General features: G+C 55.7%; 1 protein-coding gene across 2 annotated transcripts in view; it reads left to right on the top strand.

The window, feature by feature from the left end:
* The window catches only part of GRIK3 (glutamate ionotropic receptor kainate type subunit 3), a 223964-nt gene that overhangs the window by 160258 nt on the left and 39925 nt on the right, over positions 1 to 23781 (top strand). For both annotated transcript variants that reach the window (XM_047084737.1, XM_047084738.1), the window contains exons 6-9: positions 8572 to 8745; positions 9335 to 9478; positions 14732 to 14839; positions 18213 to 18326. In XM_047084737.1, the coding sequence (XP_046940693.1) occupies positions 8572 to 8745; positions 9335 to 9478; positions 14732 to 14839; positions 18213 to 18326 (540 nt within the window). The remainder of the gene's footprint in view (positions 1 to 8571; positions 8746 to 9334; positions 9479 to 14731; positions 14840 to 18212; positions 18327 to 23781) is intronic.

Genomic DNA, 23781 nt, shown 5'->3' on the forward strand with positions numbered 1-23781 from the left:
TGCCATCACAGGCCTGGACAGATGGCCGTGGGGCACAGTGCAAGGAGACACCAGGTACGGAGGGGCCGGTGGAAGGTGGGAAATTCGAGGCAAGAAAGCAGATGCTTACGTTGTTCTGGAAGGATCAGTAGGAGTTCACCAAGGAGAGAGGGGAAGGGGATTCCACACGAGAGAACAGCATAAGCAAAAGGCAAGAGGCACGTTAGCGCTTCCCCGGATTGCTTGGGGCTGGCTCGCTCTGGCTGATTGCCAGACCCCATTGTGTTCATCTCTTCGCAAATCCACGTTCAGCGATAGCACGTAGGTGGCTTGAAGTCAGCCATGGTGGAAGGAATATTCGTGCCACAGGAGGTGGCAAATAATACAAATGACGGTTTTTAGCCTCCCCTCCCCTGAGAGCTGGTTATTAAGCGTTTGCCAGCACGCCATTTCTTATTCCCCTCCCTGCACCCCCACATACCCTGTGCCCGTGGCAGAGCTCAGGGGCCACCCTGCACATTCTCTTGATCCAGAGCTCAGACCTGGGGACGTGCCATGAGTCACGCTGGGAGAATGGGATCCTGGAAACTGGAGACCGAGATCAGGCACCTTTTCCCGCAAGTCCCTGCTGGATTTCTGCCCACCCAAGCTGACTTTTCCATGCCATGCTATATGCTGGAAAGTCATTGCAGGCTGGAGGATGAGGCCATCAGGTCTCCCATGTTTTCACCTCTGTTTGGAGCCCGGAGCGAGGCAGAGGAGGAAGGCTGGGAAGGTGTGGTGGGCACATTCCAGGGGCCCAAGGCCCTGTCCCCTGGCATGGCAGCCCCGTGCACCCCTTCCTGGGCTCCTGGGGTGCGGAGACCAACGTCCGGGCCCTTTGCCCTCTGGCCTGACTCCACCTTTCAGGCAACACTCTGGAGACGGCACCTCCCTAGTGACCCCAGTTTCCTTACGTTAATGCCATTGCCCTCCTGGGGGCAAGGCTAGAGGTCTTAGAGGGAGGCTCAGGGCAGGGAGTGCCCTGCGGTTTCCTCTGGCCCCAGACAGTGTCCACTTCTCTTTTTCATTTCCTTAATTCAAGCATCCGTTTACTCCCTTGTCCAGCAGCCACGTACAGATGCTCTCAAAGCCCCACGGACTGAGCAGGGCACTTGGGTGGGAGACAGTGTGCAGAGGTGGCCCCAACACAAAGGCCACCAGCTGGCAGGCTCCCTTCATGCATGTAAGGATCAAGCACTGCGACCCGTTCACCTGTACATCTCCGGTGCCCAGATAGTGCCTGGCCAGGCAGGAGGTGGCCATTAATGCCTGAATGAATGAATAACGACAGTACAACGTAGAAAGTAATCAGTCAAGTTACCAAGACCCTTGTCATAGCCACGGTGAAGACCGTGGACCCTGGGGCCAGCCTGCCTGACTTAGAAGTCGAGATTCTTCCGCTTCCCTGGGCAAGTTACTTCACCTCTCTGTGCCTCATTTTCCCGTCCACAAAACGGCCACAGCAACCGCATCACCTCATGGCATTGTTACGCAGAGCATTAAGTATGTTGAGTGCCTGATGTTTAATTAAGTACTACGGAAGTGTTAAATTGCTCGTGTTTTCTCTGTATTCAGCATCGCCCATCTCATGCAAAATTCAGAACAACTCTCCAAGGGAGGAACGATGTCCCGATTTTACAGGAGAGTAGAAACCAAGGCTCAGAGCGGCCACTCGCGAGAAAGGGAGCGGAGCCTGGATCTTTACCAGCTGGGGGCTGTCTAGCTCCAAAGGTCCCTGTGGAGACCTGTCGCCCTGAAAACCCGCACAACGTCATGGCTGGCCTCCCCTGGCCGCACACGGCAGCCATGGTCCAGGCACGGTGGTCGACACTAACGAGGGGAAATGGAGCCTCCACAAATCCCAGCCTTGCCCACACCTCACAGGTTCCAAAGCCCTTTCTCCACATCGCTGGTTTTCCTCTTTCCACGGCAGAGTTTTTGCTCCCAGTCGATGGATGGGCAACCCTGGGACCGGAGAGGTTGAGTGGCTTGCCCAGAGTCTCACAGTGGATCAGTGGTGGAGGCCGTGGCTCCTGACTTCCGGTCTGGTGCACGGTCTCTCCAGCCCACTGCCCGTGCCCCCCGGGCCTCTCTGAGGAGCAGGGAGAGTGGATCTTTCCAGGGAGGTACCCTGCCGCACAAAGAGTTCTGCAATTTGCAGCCGAGTAGGTGCGCGCGCGTGTATCAGGGGCTCTAACCAGCGTGTCTCCCGACTGCCCCCGGCCGCCTGCCTGCCAGGGCATCAGCCGTGTCCCTTGGGTCCCTCCGCTCCAGCCCACGTCCTGCTTCAGCTCCGGCTCCAGCCCCAGGAGCCTCCTCCCGGCCCCGCTGGCTTCAGGGTCGGCCTCGTGATTCCGCCTCTTTGCTGCCCATTGGTCAGTCGAGGCTGTATCGGGGAGGGCAGTGGCATTTGCCATTTCTCTCCTTCCCCTTAGCAAACCCACGTCACCAACTCCTCGCCTCTAAAACATTCTCCAAACTCGCTTCTTTCACGCAGAAGACATTTTAATTACCCCAGCGGCCAGTATCTGTGCCAGCCAGCTTTGAGCCATTCCCAGATAACCCCGCGTTAATCAGCCCCAGCTGAGCCCCTGGTACATGTCATGTGTAGGTAAAAGCCTGGAGGTGGAAGAAGAATTATAATAAATTAATAGATAAGCAATCACAATTAATGCCACTTCCCGGCAATAACAGTTATATCATGGGAAAGATATTTTCATCTGTCATTCCTTAAGGCAATGTTTTCCGAGCTTCAGCTTCTACCCAGTCAGACCCATGGGGTGCTAATGAATTAGTCTATTATGTTATGCTGAATGTTTCTAAAAGGTCCCTCGTCGACACTGAATTCGGCGTGTCAACATTTGGCATCGAGAACAGCAACTTTTTGCCAAGCGGCAAGGTTGCGCTCGGTTCGCCGTGCGTGGCACCTGGGGTCTCGGCGCGGGGCAGTTTGGACCAAAAATCGGAGCCGGACAAAGAGGCCTCTTCAGCAGCGCCCCGTCGTCACTGCCCTCGTGTCACAGGAGCAGGGACATTTGGTGCCACGGGTCCTACCACACTTTGTACCCCGGGCTCAGGGTGACAGGGAGGGAGGTGACCCCAGCAGTGACCCCAGCTTGCTCCCTCCCAGGCTCAGCGTGTCAGCAGACCACATGCTACGTCTTGTAGGCTTGGAAGGCCCGATGCCACCAGCATCCAGGCCCCCACAGGGCCAGAGATGCCCCCTTCCCCCTGAGTCACGGAGGCCCTAGGCTGATGCTTTGGCAATCCTTCAGGCCTTTGATATTAGGTTAGCGCCGCATCAGAGAGGAGGCTGTACCTTGCCCCCACCAGCCTGTGCAGGGGCGGCGGGAGGAGGGCGCCCCCTGGGGGCAGAGCTCAGCTTCTCTCCCGGGGCCCCAGCAGTTCAGCTCTGGCCCCGAACTCCCCGTTCTCCACTCTGCAAAACAAAAGTGCTTCATCTTCCCTTACCTGCCTTCTTCAGAGGCGACTTGGGGAAGATCTCTTGATACTGAAGCAGTCTCCTTAAGGGTCTGTCCCTCCTCCCCAGGCAATTTGCCAAACTGCTCCTAACCTCCAACGTCATTGAGAGCTCCCCCTGAGAGGTGGATGTGAAACACTAGTCTTGATCCCAGGCTCTTCCCAGTGCTGTTTGGGTGTCCAGAGAGCGGCTCAGCTGGCCAACCCTTCTTTCCACTTCGGGTGACAGGTGCACGGGGGAGACAGACATAGACACTGATAGTTGTCATCAGAGGGGTGAAAGCCGAGAGGTCCCAGGGTAAGAGCGGAAGCACCCCTGACCCACTCTGTTGTGCATGTGTAAAGGAGTAGTCAGGGGAGGCTTCCTGGAAGAGGTGCCCCTTGAGTTGGATCTCAGAGAATAGCCCACCCAAGAGGGTTGAGAAGAGAGACGTTCCAGCCAGAGGATAAGAACATGCACAAATGCCGGCACAGGGAGGAGGAGATGTGTGATGGGGGCCAGCGAGGAAAGGAAAAGGGGAGCGAAAGTGGTTTGGCTCCTGAAACAAACATGGGAGGGGGTGGGAAGAAAAGTGGGGCTGGCGGGGTGGAGAGCTTTGTAAACTAAAGAATTGCACTTTCTTCTGAGAGGGTAGCAAGGATCCGTAAACACAGGAGTGAGGGGGGTGGATTGATCCATCAGAAAGACCCCTCTGTGTGCTGTGTGGACCGAGGGCTGGTCACAGGTCAGAGGGAGGGCTCGGGAGCTAGACTTCCTGGGTTTGACTGCACCGCTCCCCAGCGGTGAAACCTAACCTCTCTGTGCCTCAGTTCCTTCCTCTAAAATGGGGTGCCAACAACACCCTCCTTGTGTGAGGTGGAGATGCGAATTAAGTGGTGCCTGAGGTGTAAGACTGACAGGTGCTCATAGCTATCAGCTCGTCGTGATTGTTTCTCTATTGCCAAGATGGGTAAGGCGGGAAGGACCGGACTCCTGTCTGCCCCTCATCTCCCGACAACCAGGGGCCACGCCCCAGACTGTCCATGGCTTATACGTACCCCCCCCCCAAAAGCTCCAGAATCCATCCTGATGCATATTGTGTGTTTGGCAACCACTGGGGACAGTACAGCCCGGGAATTTTTGAATAAGACAGACAAAAATGTACAACCAGCTCTCAGAGGGGAGGGGGGATGCCCCTGGACTTGTAGGGCCTCTGATTTCCGTGGTGTGAATACTTCCACTGTGGCTGGTATTAAGCTACCAATGTGATGTCACTGGACGCACACAGGGACAGGAGGAAGTGCGAACAGTTAGCTCCCATGGGCCCGTGGGAGTCAGCTCCGACACACCACTGAAGCGGCCCCGGGTCCGAATTCTGCTCCGCCCTGTAGGAACTTCGTGACCGCAGGCGAGTCGCCTGATGCCCCTGACCCTGCTTCCTCATCTGTAAAAGGAGAAGACGATTAAACAGCTACTTCGCAGGGGGTTACTGAGATGGGAAAATGTCTTCCACATCAGGGCTGAGCGCGGTGCCCACCCTGGGCTCCCCAGTGAGACTGGGGCAGGCACCCTCTGGCCGGCCCAGCGAGACCCCCTCGTCTGCTGAAGACCCAGCTTCGTGCTCCCACCCGACCCCTTCCCCGTCCCAAGTCCTGGCGGAGAATCAGCACCCTATTTGTTTGGGCAAGGCTAGGACTGACTTTTCTTGTCGGTTCGAGTCTGTGCCAAACCTCCCCGCTGCTCCCTACCCCTTAAGCCTTCAGAGGGGAAACCAACAGAGTGCACCCCAGAAGAAGCCCATTCTGGGGGTGCAGCGGGAGCGGCAGGAGTTTAGCATCAATTAGGGACATGTGGGAGACAGGAGGCCGCCAGCACCATGTGGATAACCTGCTCCGTGGGCTCATTGTTCCTCGAGCCGCCACTGAGTTAACCGAAGCTTGGACTGTGACGGGCTGGGGTGTTATTCCCGACGGCTGTGGCCATGCAGAGAAGAGTACAGCCCACGGGGTGCCCTGCCGCTCTCCCAGCACAGGATGGAGGGTCTGAGTCGAGGGACCCAGGAGAGAGGATGGACCGGGGTCTGGGACAGAAGGCAGCTTGATGAGGGCAGAGCATGGAAAAGGATAGGCAGTTGGCCAGGAGGACCTTAGGACGCAGTTTCTCCACTAGTAGGAAGGGGCCAATCCAGAGGATCATAGTGTGTTACATTTTCAAAAAGTAAAAAAATGACTCATGCAAATATAGGATAAGCACGTATCAACGACGGATTCCGTTCACTAACAAGGGAACCAGTAGGATGGCAACACTGTCTCCAAGAGCTTTTGAGGGATTGAGTTTTTATTTGGAGGGGAAAACACAGAGTAAGACTGCTCAGTGAATTAATGTCCTACAGGGCAATAAACCACAACATTGGGGTTTATCTTTCCAGTTGGCAAAGATCTCCAAGTTAACCTTGAGTCTGGGCCTTTAATCAGTAGCTGAGAGTGAAGTCAGGCCCAGGTGCGTTCTCCCAGAGCATCACAGAATCCAGGACGGGCCTGGTCAGCGATGCTTCCCTACGACATTCCCTACGACATTCCCTTCTGCCTTATTTCCAAGTTTGGGGAGTTTTGCTTAACAGGACGGAACTCTGCTCCGCTCCTCCAGCTACCACCTGCCACCTCCCTGCCCCTGCCACCTGCCACTTTTTCTTAATGCCTGGCTTGCCCCCCCTTCCCCTCCCCCCAACCCCTCTGCCTCCTCGCCTCACCGGCCCACCTTGCCACAGAGCTGGAGTGCAGGGAGGGGCCGGAGCTGGGCCGCTCCAGGCATTGAGGCTTGTCTTCCTGGCCCTTTGGCCAGGGCCTACCCGTTGCACCAGACCGGATGTGGCCTGGCCACGGACAGACGGGCTGACTGTCGGCCAGCTGCTCCTAGGAGGCAAAGGGTGAGAGGCCTGGCTTGTGAGAAGAAGACAGCGGTATTTCTTGAGTCCCAAGCAGAAAGACTCTTCTTTTTTATTGAATTATAACTGACCTACAATATTATGTTCATTTCAGGGGTACAAGATAGCAATTCAATATTTTTATACGTTACAAAACGGTCCCCACAGTAGGTTTGGTTGCCGTCTGTCACCATACAAAGTCATGACTGTATAACTGACTGCATTCTCCGTGCTGCGCATTACGTCCCCGTGACTTATTTTATAGCTGCAAGTTCGTACCTCTCAATCCTCTTGACCTATTTTGCCTGTCCCCCCACCCCCACCCCTCTCCCCTTCTGGCATCCACCAGTTTGTTCTCTGTGTCTGTGAGTTTGTTTTGTTTTGCTTTTTAGATTCCACACGTAAGTGACATCATACGGTATTTGTCTTTCTCTGTTTGACTTGCTTCACTTAGCATAATGCCCTCTAGGTCCAGACACATTGTTACAAATGTGTCTTTTTTGTTTGTTTGTTTGTTTTTATGGCTGACTTACATTCCTCTGTGTGTACACACCACATGTTCCTTATTGTTCAGCTGTCGATGGACACGTAGGTTGCTTCCACATCGTGGCTACTATAAGTCATGCTGGAGTGAACACAGGAGGGCACGTGTGTTTTCAAATTAGATTTTTTTGTTTGCTTCAGATAAATGCCCAGAAGTGGAACCCCTGGATCATAGAGTGGTCCTAGTTGTAATTTTTTGAGGAGACTCCATACTGTTTTCCACAGTGGCTGCACCTGTTTGCATTCCCACCAACAGTGCACGAGGGTTCCTTTCTCTCTGCGTCCTCGCCAACACTTGTGGTTCCTTATCTTTTTGGTTCTGGCCATTCTGACAGGTGCCAGGTGAGGGCTTGTGGTGGTTTTGATTTGCATTTCCCTGATGATGAGTGATGCTGAGCACCTTTGCATGTGTCTGTTGGCCATCTGGATGTCTTCTTTAGAAAAATGTGTTTTCAGGTTCACTGCCCATTTTATTTTTTAACGTTTGTTTATTTTTGAGACAGAGAGAGACAGAGCATGCATGGGGGGAGGGGCAGAGAGAGAGGGAGACACAGAATCGGAAGCAGGCTCCAGACTCTGAGCCATCAGCCCAGAGCCCGACGCGGGGCTCGAACTCACGGACCACGATCGTGACCTGAGCTGAAGTCGGACGCTCAACCGACGGAGCCACCCAGGCGCCCCTTTTTTTTTTTTTTCACTGCCCATTTTTTAATCTGGTTTTGGCTTTTGGTGGTGGTATTGTTACTGAGTTGTAGGAGTTCTTTATATATCTCGGGTATCAATGCCTTGTCAGATATATAGTTTGCAAGTACTTCTCCGGCTCAGTGTTTTCATTTTGTTGATGGTTTTCTTCACTGTGCAAAAGCTAGAGAGGACTAGTCTATTTTTTATTATTTTTTTAATTAACATTTATTCATTTTTGAGAGTGAGAGAGACAGAGTATGAGCAGGGGCGGGGCAGAGAGAGAGGGAGGCACAGAATCTGAAGCAGGCTCCAGGCTCTGAGCTGTCAGCACAGAGCCTGACGCGGGGCTTGAACTCACGGACCGCGAGATCGTGACCTGAGCCGAAGTCGGACGCTTAACCGACTGAGTCACCCAGGCACCTCTAGAAAGGACTGTTTTCAACTAGTCTTTTGGGGGCAGATAAAATAATTCTCTTGGGCTTCCCTCTGGGTAACTTGGAGATGCCCAGACCCAGTGCTCTTTGTGCTCCCAAAGTGGGCTCCCCCATCGTTGGGAATGACCATGATGGCCTTTACCAAGCTCCTGTGATGTTCTGGGCTGGGCCTTTATGTGACCTGTTGCACCGGGTCCTATAAAAGAGCCACAGTCCCCATTCCGTAGATGAAGAAATTGGTTGAGCCACCTGCCAGAGGTCCGGCCCTGAGTATGTGAGGTCGGCCAGCAGGCAGAGGGTGTTCCCGTCAATTCCACATCAGTGCTCCTGCAGGTGCTCCGTCACCGTCACCGTCACCGTTGAGCCTCCCCCCTGCAGAGCAGGGCTCTGCTGGGAGATGCAGCTTTGGGCGGTGGGGCTCTGAGTGTGGGATGGTGGGGGGGGGGGGCAGGGGGTGGAGCTTACAGCAGCCACACCGTTATTTACTCGAACCTCTCTCCGTCAAGGATCTATATGCGTTAGACCTGGAGCCCTACCGCTACTCAGGGGTGAACCTGACAGGGTTCCGGATCCTCAACGTGGACAACCCCCATGTCTCGGCCATCGTGGAGAAGTGGTCCATGGAGAGGCTGCAGGCGGCTCCCCGGGCAGAGTCCGGCCTGTTGGACGGAGTGATGATGGTATTCCAGCCAGGCGGGTCAGATCCGGGGTCTCCCCTTTCCCTGTCCTTCTCTCTCCTTTCCCTCTTCTATCTTTTCTTCCTTCCTCCCATCCTTCTTCCCTTCCCTCCATCCTCCCTATCTCTTCTCCCCTCCCACCACTTCCCTTCCTCAGACCTTAGACTAGGTTCTGGGAACACAAAGGAATCAGACACAGTCCCACACCAAAGGTGGTAGTGGAGGCTTGTAAACGGATTGTTTTGGAGCACGGGGATGAGGACCCTTGGCTGTGACCAGCCGAAGGCTGGGGAGCGGGAAGGGAGAAGGTGTGGGCAGGGCCTAGGAGAGCAGCAGGAGCGGTGGGATGGGGTGAGAGGGCCTAGAGGGAGAAGGTCTGAGCTGCAGAGGGTGGAAGTTGAGTGTCTGTGGAACAGCAGGGACACCCAAATCTGGCCTTCGCTGGGGGCGTGGACGGGGTCACCGTAGGCCTTTCCCTCACCCGGACCCCTCGTGTCTGGCGAGGGAGGGGAAAAGGGACAGAGCAGATTGGGCCGAGGACTCTTGGGGCTTGGGATCTGCTCTCAGGCAGGCCCTGGGCCCTCCCCTGCAGACTGACGCGGCCTTGCTGTATGATGCCGTCCACATCGTGTCTGTGTGCTACCAGCGGGCACCCCAGATGACCGTGAACTCCCTGCAGTGCCATCGGCACAAGGCCTGGCGCTTTGGCGGCCGCTTCATGAACTTCATCAAGGAGGTGAGTGTTCCCCTGCACCTCCCCCAGCCAGGGCCTCCCCCCACTGCCCCTGGGGATCATCATGGGGTCAGCAGAGCTGCAGAGCGAAGGCCCGGGTGTGGGAGTCGGGCAGAACCCGTTTCCAGTCCGCACAAACCCGGCCTCAGTGCTTCTCCTCTCTGAGCCTCAGTTTCCTTGGGGGGAAAATGGGCCTGACGGGCTCGTTCTTACAGGGGGATTGAGAGGCAGAGGCCCTGGCGTGTAGGAGGTTCTCCGTGGGCGGTCGGCACGGTCAGCAGGACCTGCGTGGGCTTTCTGATGCAAGACATGAGGGTCTCTGCCTCGGGCTGTGTGACCTTGGGCAAGCTAGAGAACCTTGCTGAGCCTTGACTGGCTCATCTGCAAAATGGGGTACGAAGCATGCCCCGTCACAGGGATGCTGTGAAGCGGAGATGAGACCCCGTGCGGAAAGGGCTCAGGGAGGTGCCAGGGCAGAGGAGGCTGGGTAGATCATAATCAGCCCTCCAAACTCCTCTTCGTGTCGTGGGCCCCCTGGGACTCGGCTCTCCCGGCATCACAGCGGCTGTGAAGAAGTCCCATCCGTGGGGCTGATTCAGAGGAACCAGAGAGCAGAAATCCATCCTGCTATTCAGATGACCGTTGAAACACTTAGTGCCAACGGATAATTTCGAAGGACTCTCCGTCACCATTGTCCTTGTAAGCTGTGGGTGGCAGTTACCGTTCCCATTTTACAGGCGGGGGAAGCCGAGGCCGGGGCCAGGCGTCCTGGCTGCATCACGATTAGCTGTGTGCCTTCGGGTGAGAGGATTAACGTTCTGATTCTCAGTTTCCTGGACTGTAAAATGGGCATTAGGAGTCCTTACCTCCGTGTTGTTTAGAAGACCGTGTGAAACTGGACGCAAAGCATCTAGCCCAGGACGTGGGCAGAGGCAAATCCCAGTGACTGGTGGAGGAAGACCGCTTGGGGACGAGATCCGGGCAGGGTTATCCTGGGTCAGAGGGAGTGACCACGTCCAGGCAGCACGGAGTGCGGCGGGGGAAGCCCTCCAGGAGGGCTGTGTAGACGATCTCTTTGTAGCAATCACAGCGGACCAGAAATGAGGCAGGCTGCCTTGAGCGCTCATTCATTTATTCAGCAGCTGATTGTGGTGGGCCCGCTGGGTGCCAGGCGCAGAACCCTGCGCTGGGATCCACTGGGGCTGAGACAGACGAGCCCCCGCATTCCCAGAGCTCCCAGCCTAGAGAGGGGGCAGACACGAAGCAAGCCCTTGCATTCAGGAATGTAATCCCACGTACAAAGGAAGGCAGCTCCAGGAGGGCCAGTAACAGACCTACCACTTTATTCTCAGTGGACAGTTAGCTTTATCCCAAGTCCCGAGGTCACCACCACCACTTGGAAACAGCGCTAAAAGGAATAGGGATGGGACACGGGCTGTAGTTTGACGTACGTGCCTGTGGAGTTGTCTCTGCCTCTCCCAGCTGTGTGGCTTCACGCATGGTCCTAGATGTCCCCAAGTGTCCGTTTCCTCTCCTGGCAGATGTCACCATCTGGTGACCATCATGGTGAGGGTGGCACGAAGTCCTTGGGACCAGCTCCCTCACTCCTCGAAGGGGCTCCATCCAGTGTCGGATATTTTGGTATAAGAAGACCATGATGGTCCCTTCTCATCCAGCCCCTCAAAACTGCAGAGGAAGTCTGATTGTCCAGTGCCCTGAGCAGGCCTGCTTGGCCTGAGCGATCACCGGCTTGTTCTCGGGGAACTCTGAGACCCGACTCTCAGCCCCCTGTACCTCCTTCCTCGGCAGGTCTCCGACGGAGCGGTCAGAGGCCAGCGTGAGGGGGTCGGTGACCCGAGCCACGACCCTGGGACCCTTACGAGCCATGCAAAAGTGGCTTTGAAGCTTAACCACTTTTTAGCTGTGTGACCTTAGACAAGCTACTGAATGTCTCTGTGCCTCAGCTCTGTCTCTGTACCCTGGAGATTTTCCTAGGGTTGTTGCAGGATGAGGTGGGTGATGGTGTGGGTGAAGCACTCAGGACAGAGCGTGGCACAGAGCAGATGCTGAACAGATTGGCTGCAGTTACTGTCCTCACAACTGCCTTGACTATGGCTTCTTCTCCATGCTGGGTTTCCAGCTCATGAGGATCTCTGGGCCACATAGCTTCGGGGACCCCCACCCTGTCTACCCCTCACCTGTTGGAATTTTTGAGGCTCAGTGACAAAACCCTACAGGGAGCAGATTCGTCACCGCCCGCCCCGTAGAAAGGGGCCCCTTCTCCCTCCTGTGGCTGACTGGCCCACACGGGTGTACCTCCTGTTTCCTGGCCGCTGGCCCAGTGAGTGGCCCTCACCACTCACACTCTTACGGAGCCCTTTCAGAAACACGTTTGTGCCACCTGCATTTGAGGGCGGTGGAGACGGAGGCCCCGAGCAGCCGCGTGGCTGGCCCACAGTGCCACCTCTGCCCGGGACCGGGACCCCAGTGCCCTGCCTGAGCCCAGCACAAGTCTTCCCTCAGACCATTTCCAAGTTGCCCATCTCCTTCTCTGACTGCGTGACAGTAAATCATTTTAAAGACTTGGCATTTCCGAGAGGAGCTGGAAAATACCAGGCCGGAGTTCAGAGCGTGTGAAGCATCTTTCATTTAGCGAGTCTTGAGCGGTGGCTGGAAGGGGCGGGCAGGCCGGGAAATGTCACGGGGAGGAGCTGCCAGTGGCTCCTTGCCCTGGCCCTGCCCACCCGGCCCACAGACAGTCCGTGCCCCCCTGCTGGCATTTAATTCCTCCAGAGCTGACAAGGGGGAAGCTTTGTCCGCTCCCAATGCAGGTTGAAGGCACCTGCTGTGATTTCCCCTGGGGGCCAGGAGATAGCCTGAGGGTGCAGAGGAGGGGGGGAGCCAACCAGCCGAGGGGAGCTGAGCCTCCCTGTGAAGTTATAAACAGTGGTCTTTACCTTGTCTGATATTTTAGTCTCTGTCCCCAACCCCGTTTCCAGCCCCCCAGCCTCTGTAAGCCTCCCCCACTGAACTTGGGTATGGTGACCCCACGCTCTTCAACTCTGTTCCTGCAGACCCGGATTCTGCCCTGCAGCACCATCCCGTGCAGCTTTCTATAGCTCAGCCCCTCTTTGAGCCTCTGTGTCTATGATCCTAAAATGGGGGCGACAGTGACACCCACCTGGCAGGATTGTGATGAGACAAAGCACATTCAGGAAAGGGGGTTAGTTAGCTCTCTGTGACAGGATTTCTACTGAGGCCTCAGGCCCTGGCCCAAGCCCCCAGCCTTCCTCCCAGCTAAGCACCAGCCCTGTAATCCAAGGGAGAAATAATACCTTATAGCACTTAGCTGGGATCGTAGATGGCAGGCACTGTGCTAAGCACTTTATACATCTTTTTGAACACCTGTGAAATAGATCATTTTCTCCTTGCTGAAGCTCAGAGAGGTTGGATCACTTGTGCAAAGCCCGCATTCTGTCCAACTTGTCTTAGAGCTTCCCGGACCCCTCCCAGGCCCCGCCCCTCTGCCTCGGTCGGTCTACCGGCTGGCTCATCTGCACGCTTACCTTGGGACCTTAGAGCTGCCCAAATGCTTGGAGAGCCCACGGGTTTTATTTTGGACTCCTGGGATCCATGGTCCCATGAACTTGGGCGTCCAGTTCTGAGTGTCAGTGTGTGCGCCAGGGACAATCAGCCAGGGAGAGGCCCTGGGGCCATTTTCAGAGCCTGCAGGGGGTCATGACCCCAGTGTGGTTGGGAACCACCTTGGCAAAGCAAACATTTCCATAATCAGACCTTCCCCCGCCCCCATGTTCTCTGGCGCCTCCTTCCCCAGCCTCCTCCAGCCCAGTGGACTGTGTGAGCTCCAGATTTCCTCCCCCACCTCCAGCCTGCAGCCTCCCTTGGTTCCCAGGGCCTCCAGGATGGATGGGTTTGTTCTCCCAGACACAGAAAGCCCGTGGGTATTGGGGCGTTTACGCGTGTGCTGGCTGCCTCCTACCTCCTTGGAGAAGGGAGAGAAAGGACGGGGCTCCAGCCTGAGGGGTGGGGCCCTGGGACCCCAGCTGCAGTGCGGAGCTCTGACCCCCTCTGCGAGCTTGGGTGATGCGCCCGGCCCTCCTGGCCTGCTTCCTGGTCTGTAAAATGGGAATCGTGACCTCACCTGGCCCACCTGCAGGGCTGCTGTGGAGGTTACATGCTCTGAGCGGTGTGAAGTACTTTGCAGGGATGCATTGGGTCCACAGGAAAGGTATTTTCTAGAACGGAGTCAGCAAACCTTTCCTGCAATGGGCTGGATAGTAAATATTTGGGCTTTGTGGGCCAGATGGTCTCTTTGTAACTATCCAGGCCTGAGGCAGCGGCTCCAAAGCGGCCAAAGACAATAAGTAAGCACATGGGTGTGGCTGTGTTCTAATCAACTGTTTACAAAAACAGGCCGCAGGCCTATCGGGCACCAGCTGTAGCTTGCTCGCCCCTGATCTAGAAGAGTGGGACTTTCTCAGCTTGGGTCCTGCATGTTCTCTGCATCTCTCTCTGTTAACGATGTTAATGACAATACACAAAAGTGACCATGAGCTCAAGGGCTCGGGTGGTACCACGCACTGTCCTGAGTATTTTATGGGCTTTATCTCCATTCACCCCCCGTGGCGTTTTGGTACAATTATGAATCCCGTTTTGTAGAAGAGGAAACTGAGGCAGAGAGGTGACCTAGAATTCCTAAGTTTGCACAGCTGACTGCGGTTGGACCCGGCATTCTGACCCCAGAGTTCTTAACCTCGACGCTCGTGGAGCTGGGGCCGGGGGCGGTGGGGGTGACTTCTCGGTCTCCTCCTGCTCGACTCCACGCGTCTGGTCTTACCTCCAGGGCTGGCTCGGCCCCTTGGCTTTTCCGCCTCTAGGTAGGTGTCACCTGCCCCAAGCCACCCGCCTGCCTCCTCCTTGCCCCTCTCTGGGGACCTGACACGGGCTTCCCCTCCTCTTTGGCTTCAAGGCGGGGGCTCATTTGAGTGCGTCTGAGATCGATGTTGTACACGAGAAGGTGCAAATGTAAAGCTGGCTAAAGAGCATAATAGAATTTATGGAAATCGCTGGCTCGCACCACAGCCCGAGCAATGATGGAGGTGATTATTAATTAATCATGGTCTTGGGGGAACAGTATCAGTGCAAAGAGTAATTAAAATGAAGCATTGTACAGTTGTACCGAATGATGATTTATGAGCCCGAGGAATTGCCGCTCTGCCCTCTCCCTTCCGGCAGGCTCAATGGGAAGGATTAACTGGACGGATTGTTTTCAACAAAACCAGTGGCTTACGGACGGATTTTGATCTGGACATCATCAGCCTGAAGGAGGACGGCCTGGAGAAGGTGCGTGGGCTCAGGAGAGGGAGGGGACAAGACCTTGGGGGCTGGACATGACCTGGCATGGCCTGTGCCCTGGCCCTTCGGAGAACATGGAGGCCTGGTCAGACTGGAAGGGTACGGAACCCAGTGGCCTGGCCGTGGCAGACACCCAGGCTATCTCCCGGTGAGCAAGGGCCACCGGGGATGCTTAACTGGGAAAAGTCATGAAAGGCTGGGGGAGGGGGGGTGGTGCGGCGCGCAGAGGGACAGACCCGACTTTGGGTAACAGAAACTCTAACCACCAGGGGGTGGCTGCCTGGGGAGTAGTGAGCTCACTGTCACTGGAGGCATTTAAGCAAAGATTAAGCAATATGATTGCTTGTCTGGGAAATGCAGTTGGTTCTTATCCTTAGAGAGAAGTTGAAGCACATGAATTCTGATCTCACTCTTGATTTCTAAGGTCTCAGTGATTTCAGGGGGTTTTGATGAGAAAGCAAGCCCTTCTGGGGCCTCCATCTGGCTACCATCAGACATTTGTAAATGAGGCCAATTCTCCCTGGGAGCCTTCTGCATATTCTGTCCAGTCAGGCTGCTGGCCTGGGGAGGAGATTCAACATTAGCCCTAATTCTCCGAATTCCTGGGACCTCAGGACCAGGGGGTCAGCCACACCCTCTCCCACCAGCCTGGGAGTAGGGTGAACAAAAACCCAGAAGTTGGGGAGGGGCCAGCTTGGATGCCTCTGAGACTTCAGGATGGCTTGATTCCTCTCCTCTCCACCCCTGTCTGCCATTGATCAGGCCTCCCTCCCTTGGATTGTTTTAGCACTCAGCCCTGGCCTCTCCACCTCCACCCCTGAGCCTGCAGCCATGCTCAGTGTACACACACACACACACACACACACACACACAGCTTCCCAAAGCACAGCATGGTCCCCCCTGCCCCCTCCACCGCCAGTGCGGAGTTAAGCTCCAGCCCCTGACTTGGACTTCTATGGCTCTCCGAGAAACAACCCAACTTGCCTCTCCACGCCCAGCCTCCACTGGCCCCAGAACATTCCCTGTGGCGCAGTCACACCCACTCCCTCTGGCCCCTCCTTTGGCTGAGTGATCGCCCTGGCTGTGGAGGTGGCCTCTGTCTCCTGGGGTCGCTCCCTCAGGCACAGACGTGGCTCTGGCTGGGTTGCAACTTGTGGCCAAGTTTACTCCGCCCACTCCTGAGTGTCCCACAGACTAATGGGGGCTCCTGTGCAGGGGTGGCCAGGGAAACGCCACCTTTCCTCTGCATACAGCGTCAGTCCGTTAGGGACAGGCGCTGTGGCCTCTGCTCCTAAGATCAGGGAGACCGGTTGGTCCAACCTACTCGCACCACAAGGTCTCGCCGGGCGGTTTGCCAGCTCCTGTTTAAACTCCGGCAGTGCCTGGGGGTGGGAGGGTGGGGGGTGGACCTTCCTTCTCCAGCAGTATTGCTGCAGTGGTTTTCACTCAGGTGGCATCTCCTTTCTGCTCTCTCAACTGTCCATCTCTGGAGATGGCCTAAAATTCTAAGGATGGCAGTTAGACACACGTATGCCCGTGCGACCCGCTCCCATGCCCGCAGCAGACGCGAGTAATGGGATCATGAGAGCACTTTCCATCTGAGCCTTCTACCGCAGCATCCCTCTCCCAAGAACAGAGTGACGATACCTAACACCCAAGAAAAGCCCTCCTACTATATACCCAGACAGAGGTTGACCTGCCTCCTCCAGAGGCTCCCGGTCACAGCCACAGGGAGTGGTGGGCAGACAGCCTATAGAGGCTGGGTCCTCCTCCGTCCTAAGTGTTCTCGCCTCCCCGGGACTCCCGGGATCTAGCCAGGCATGCAGTGGGAAGTCAGTAGGTGCTTTCTGGGGTGAGGGTTCCAGCTGCTCAGGAACCACTGGACAGATGTGTATGGGGCACCCAGGTGTACTGCTAGGGACCCCTCATGGGCTGGGCCCACTTTGAGGCGGTCTGCCTGCTGTCTCTTCTCTTGGCTCTAGGGGGTCTGCGTAGACAGAAATCCTGCCTGGAGAGGGTGCTAAGCCCCCACACAGCCGCCCTGCCTCTTGTATCATCACTTCTGTTTGCTAAGCCGGGTCATAGCTGATCCAGCCAGCTCCAGCCGGTGGCTCTGGGAGGATTAAGGCAGAATTACCCAGGCATAATTACATGTCTGTCTGCTATCTGCTTTGCACAGCTCTCTTAATGGGATGTTTGCATTTGGCCTCTCTGTTTAATTGATTAAGTTTCCCGAGTGCCCCCCAGCTAGGCCAAGGACACAATGGGCATGCCAAAACCTTCCTTGAGGGAGGGGACCTGAAGGGGAGTCGGGGGAGCTGGGCAGAGTGGGACCTTCATGAGGCCCGAGGCAATGATTGGTAAACTTGATCTTCCCTGGCGTCCTCCAGCCTCAGGCCTGATAGCAACTAGGGCACCGTGGAGAGACAGATTATGCCACCTTGGCCAGGATATCCGCCAGCTTTAGAAGTAAAACCACAGGGGCGCCTGGGTGGCGCAGTCGGTTAAGCATCCAACTTCAGCCAGGTCACGATCTCGCGGTCCGTGAGTTCGAGCCCCGCGTCAGGCTCTGGGCTGATGGCTCGGAGCCTGGAGCCTGTTTCCGATTCTGTGTCTCCCTCTCTCTCTGCCCCTCCCCCGTTCATGCTCTGTCTCTCTCTGTCCCAAAAATAAATAAACGTTGAAAAAAAAAAATTAAAAAAAAAAAAATTAAAAAAAAAAGAAGTAAAACCACAAAGCAAACTGCCTTCAAACCCAGCAGCAACCAGGCCCGCAGTGAGGGCCCTCCGCTCTTTGGTCTGCCAAAGACTAGCTCCTGCCCAGCCTGCCTTCCTGCATGGGACACATCTCATCACCCGTTAACCCAGTCCGAGAATGTTGGGTGAACATCCCCCTTGCTCCAGACCCTGTTCCGGGCTTTGGAGGGTGTCCTGGCCCTGGGAAGTGGCCCCAGGGCAGAGACCCAGTGAGTGAGCAGCTGGGTGCCCAGCGTCTTCCCCAGGAGGAAGGAGGCCCACCAGGCTCAGAGTGGCTCTGTCGTGGGGTAGGACTGGCCCTGACCCAGGACCCCTGATTTCTTAGTGTATCTGTTCCACCCCAGGCTGAGGTCCCTGGGCTGTTTTTACACTCCCCTTCTCCTCTGCATTTTCCCCTCCAGCCAGCAAGGGGGAGGTGATGGAATTCAAGAGACTCCACACCTTGGGCGCCTCCTCCAAGAAGAAGGGAGGCAGCAATGTTGTCAGGAGTTAACTCACAGCCTGTCAGCCATGACGACGATGCTTACCAAGAATGGGAAGGAGATGATGGCCTTGTTGGCCGTCTGAGGACTCAGCCCCTTTTCTCTGTCTGTCTGTCCATCCAGGTTGGGGTGTGGAGTCCTGCGGAGGGGCTCAACATCACGGAGGTTGCCAAAGGCCGAGGCCCGAATGTCACCGACTCTTTGACAAACAGGTCCCTCATCGTCACCACCGTGCTGGTAAGAGCCTGCAGCCCTGTGGGAGGGACTGTGTGAGCCAGGGACGGGCTGAAGAGGCCCCTCTGTCGCCCCACCCAGCCCAGACTGGGCACCGCTCAGGGGGTTGCTGCTAGGCTGGAAGATGGGGGAGGTGGAAGCGCTGAGGGTCCCTCAGAAAGCGCTCGGCAGTTGGAGCACAGCAGCTCTGCTTGTGGCCACAGGCCAAAGAGCCCAGGGGGTGGCTTTCAGAGGCCTCTTCCCAAAGGCAGAGGGGGCTGGTCCTCGTGCCCGTCTGAGAACTGCTTGGAAGCCGATCTTCGGAGACCTGTGTGTTTGCATTTATCCCCCTGCCCCCACCCACCCCTGAGCCCAAGCACGAACCACGAAGGGGTAGAAGGAAAGAGGTTAGCCTGCCCTCTGCACCAGGACTGAGGGTCCACCTCTTTACCTCAGTTCCCAAGGAAAAGGTCCTTCTCAGTGGTCCCCCCAGCTCTGGTGGGTACTGTGGCCACACCCAGAGAGCCCAGTGGGTGCCGGGAGCCCACACACATGCCACGGTTCACGGTGTCCCATCCTGAGAGCTCTCCTCTGTGGCCACTCTACCTGTCACCCTCCCTCCATTCACCAGGACTGAATAGCGCCTCCTTCTTCTGACCCAAGGAGTGGCTCTTGGCGTCTCCCAGGCTCTCTGCACCTTAGAGCTCAGGGTGGGCAGAAGGGCATACCCTGCCACTGGCCTCTTGACTGGCCAGTGCTGTGCCCTCCTTCTGGAAGGCCTCCAGAGCAGCCACAGACTCAGGGCCCACCCTTTCAGAGACACAGCACTGCTCTTGGGGACCCAAGCTGGGCCACACTGGGGACAGGTAGCCTGATCACAGCCTGGTGGATCCTGACCAAAGACCTTTTGAGGACGATTCAGGGAGCTTCTCCTTATATTAAAGCACATACAATACGATACAATAAATACAATATGAGAAGAGCAAATTCTCTACAAAAAAGAGGGCTCAACCTGGTTTGAAGGGCTTGGATAAAATGAGGCTGCCCCAGGATGGAACCTGGGAGCGGGGCTGGGCACTGGGACCTTCCATGATGCCGAGATGGGGTTGCCCCACCTGCTTCCCGTGGGAGGCAGCTGAGCCAGGCCCCGGTGAACGGTCCTGTGTCCTCTCTCTAGTGTGATTCACCAGACGTATGCTTGGTGGCCAAATGGTGGACACCCCCAGGCAGGAAGGGACATAGGAGTTCAGCCCCATTCTCCCAGTGAGCAGCAGACACGGGGACACCAGCAGCTTCTAGAGAGCAACTATAGCCTGTGGGTCTCACCTCCAGCCTTCAGGGTCATGACCGTTGACAGGATCCATGTTCAAGGTGATGGAGTCCTAACCTTGGTTCTGGACCTACTGCCGACAGAGCCGGATCCAGGATGAGAGGGCTGGGGAGACACCTGCCCCGCAGGTTTGGGGATGAACCCCCCTGCCCCAGGCATCTTCCCCAACACCGTACATCCTGCCTGCCTTTATTGATTAAATTGTTGTTAACTAAAAAAATATAAAAATCGGGGCACCTGGGTGGCTCAGTGGGTTAAGCTTCCGACTTTGGCTCAGGTCATGATCTCGCGGTCCGTGAGTTCGAGCCCCGCGTCGGGCTGTGTGCTGACCGCTCAGAGCCTGGAGCCTGTTTCAGATTCTGTGTCTTCCTCTCTCTCTGCCCCTCCCCCGTTCATGCTCTGTCTCTCTCTGTCTCAAAAATAAATAAACGTTAAAAAAGAAATATTTTTTAAATATAAAAATCAGACTGCTGAGACCAGGAAGTCAAAAGATTTGATCAGGAATGGGGGAAAATTATATTAAATATATATATATGTATATATAAAAGATTAAAAAGAAACAAATAAAAAAGAACAACAAAGGTATTAAAGACAGATGAGCAATTGAAGGGATACTGATGGGAAGGAAAATAGAAAAGGAGAGAGTTGAAAGGGAACAAAACACAAAGGTTAAAAGGAAAATAATAATGAGAAAAATGAAAATAAGGAACGAGATGAAAAGGAAAGCCATCAGGAAAGACGAGAAATTAACATAAATAATTAACGGCTCCAGCTAGACAAGGTAAAAAATGTAAAACCACATGTCAGAAAGCAAAAGGATACGAGTGTGACAAAGCTAAAATTTAAAAGGGGGAAAATAAAATAATAAAAAGGTGGTAAAAGATTAAAAACAGAACTGCATAAAATGTGAGATATAAATAAAACACTTTTCACAAGGCAAGATTAAAAAAGGTAAAACCAGTGTGCTCTAAGAGATTGGGAAGAAGGGTGATTAAGTGAGCCGAGGTGATTCAGCCACAAAACAATGCCCTCAAGTGAGCGACCAGCTAGAGGTAATCTACCAGCAGGATACAGGATACACACACCTTGAAAGACCACAGGCGTGAATTTTATTAAAATGGCAGCGGCCTGATTTCAAGGGCATAAGACCCTTCCGCAAAGGTGCACAGGATTTGTCTACACCAGCAGAGGCAGGATCCAGCAGACATCCTAGGCCCTTCTCTGTCCGCACTCACAGCTTCTTGCAAAGCCCCCTACCTGAGGCACTCCGTCCCTTGCCGGAAGTCCCACCCGCACGGTCGCACTGGCCTTCAGGCACCCCGGAAGATAGGGAAGGAGAGAAGCCCGTCTCGGCCCCTAGCCTGCACGCAGCTCCATTTGGCCCACCGTCTGTCGTCTCAGGCAAACAGTAGCCCAGCAGCCGTTTGGGTCGTGCATTGTGACCAGGATGCCGGGGCAAGACTGTGATGGTTAAGAGCTCAAACCTTCCGGTGGCCCCGGGGTGGCTCAGTCGGTGGGCGTTAGACTGCGGCTCAGGTCAAGGTCTCACAGCTAGTGAGTTCAAGCCCCGCATCGGGCTCTGTACTGACATCTCAGAGCCTGGATTCTGTGTCTCCCTCTCTCTCTGCCCCTCCCCTACTCACTCTCTGTCTGTCTCTCTCTCCTTCAAAAATAAATAAATGTTAAAAAAAAAAAAAAAAAAAGACCACAAACCTTCAGGTCTGAGCCCTGGCTTTACTGTTATCCAGCCTTGTGATGCTGGAAAACTGCCTAACCGCTCCATGCCTCAGTTTCCCCACCTGAAAAAGAGAGATGGTGGTAACTGCATCTACTCCATAGAGTTGAGAGGCGGAGTGATTCATGAAGATAAGTCAATAAATGAATAATTTATATTCTGTAATTTGTTGGTAATTAATACAAACACGTTAATACATATAAATGCATGCCAAATGGTAGCTGCTATTGTTACTAATTACTATTACCGATTCTAGATCCGGTCCCCAGAGAGCGCAGGCTTAGTACAGTATGCAGAGTGTTGTAGAGAAAACCTCTGCTTCTGTCCCCAGCTGAGCCCTGGACTTCTCTGAAGACTGACCCCTGACCATGACCACAGAGGTTATCTCCAGCACAGGGTACCCTACAGACTTGGAACTTGCGTCCAACAGCACCCCACCACTACCCACTGCTGACACTCAGCTGCCTCTCGCCTCCTTGTTCCCTGGCCGGCCCCTGGAGGCCTTAGGGTTTGTGACCTTGACCTCCGGCGTCCCTCCTAGTTCTAGTCTCCTACCGATATGTCCGACTGCAGCTCCCGACCACCACCTTCTCATCCGCTCTGCCCAAGGTCTGAGCTCCTGGGCCTGACATCATGGTAATTCCCCACCCCTGGCCCCTATTGCCTTGACCTCTGACAAAGCTACCGACCTACCCGAGGGGCATGTCCCACCAACCATCTTAACCCCATCCTGCAGTATCAGATGCTCACATGGACTGAGGCAGGGGGCGGGGTGGGGGGGGGACCCGTGATTGCTCTCTGCAATCACTGCCCCGAGCTCTCTGCCCACTGCCCCGAGCTCATGGACGGTAGGGTCTGCTTCTCCCTGTGGGTCAATGAGAGAAGCCCAGTCTTTCCTGGAGGAAGAGAAATGGCAGAGAGAGCCTGTGGATTATCCCTGATGGGGACGGGATGATGTGACGCACGGCCTTTGAGCTAGTCTGCGAGGAAGACTGTGTCCAGCTGAAAATGTCCCCCGAGTCTCCTGAGTGAGAGGGGCCCACTCCCAGGAGAGGACTGGCCTAGTGCCTCCTTAATGGAAACTTAGAGCCGGTCCAGATGCTCCTGAAAGTCTCAGTGTGGTCTGAGTGTCTCACAGCCCCGGGGGGGCGGGGGTGCTCTCTCTGGGACAGCTACTCCAGTGGCGGAGGGTGGCCCAGCCCCAGCTGCTCTGGCTGAAAACCCAGCCCCCACCTCCACCCTGCTTGGCTGGTGAAAGCGGGGCCAGCATCTCCCACTGAGAGCACTGATGGGTGGGGTGGGCCAGCCGGCCTGGAAGTGCGTTGTCCAGGCAACGGCACTTTGAGTGACAGGCGGGTACCGAAGCACAGTTCAGGAGCGTCCAACTCCTTTCGCCTTAGAGAACAGGGCTGGACCCCTATTGAGAGGGGTCTCTCTTCTTTCTTTTTCCTGGAATCTGGGTGTGGCAGAGGGGCCACAGCTCCCCGTGGGCTGCCCCTAAACCTGCCTCCTCTCCTCCCCTAGCCCGGAACCTGGAGTTAGGTGCAAAGCGCGGCTCAACCTGGACACACAGATGAACAGAGCCCTGACTCCACTCCCCCCACCCACCCCCGGGCCCCTCCAAGCTGCAGATGGCCTTTCCCGTGCCTGAGGTCAAACTGCAGCAGCAAGAACCTGGAAGCCTGCCCTCACCCGCCCCCTCCCGCCCCCTCCTTGCCTGGCCCCGGCTTCTGCTCTGGTTCTGCTCTTGCACGGGCTCCTGAAAAATTCATCCGCCCCAACCTCAGCTCACACATGGAGAAGACACACCTGACTCACTCCTGGGGGCCCTGCCTTTGAAGGTTCAGGGTTCTCTGGGCTGCTGAAGAAAGCAGCGGTGTCGACGTGCCTGTGGGTACGTGTGTGGGTGTGGGACTGGACCAGCTACACCCGGGTGACTGGATACACACCGATGGGTGTATTTGTGCCTTGTGCACGCTGGGCCCTCGTAAGACTCCCAGGCAGGCGGGACCCACGGCGCCGGGCCACAGGAGAAGGTGAAAAGCAAAGGGAGGCCAGGGTGTGGGCGGGGAGAACCGTCCCAGGCCAGGGACCCCCTCCGGGTCCCACCTGCTGGGCCGGGAGGACTCCTAATGCTCTGTCCTGGTTCTAACAGGCAGAAACCGAGGCCTTGGATCCAGGACCTTCAGCTTCTGTGTCCAAGCAGGACTAGGCAGACAGGACATCGAGAATGGGGTGTATTAGTGCCCGTGGCATTGTGTACAGGTGTGGATGCTTATACAGGTGTGTGTTAACACTGCCTGTGTCAGAAGGGGGCTTGGGAATGCTGATACCCGGCAGCTCACCCTGGATCCTTCCCCCCCCACCCCCCCAAACGACCCCTTCCCAACTCCACAGGTCCTGCCGCCGGGAAA

Source organism: Lynx rufus, unplaced genomic scaffold (assembly GCF_022079265.1).
Source record: "Lynx rufus isolate CCGP_SWC_20201006 ecotype Redwood Valley unplaced genomic scaffold, mLynRuf1.p SCAF_2, whole genome shotgun sequence".
NCBI lineage: Eukaryota > Metazoa > Chordata > Mammalia > Carnivora > Felidae > Lynx > Lynx rufus.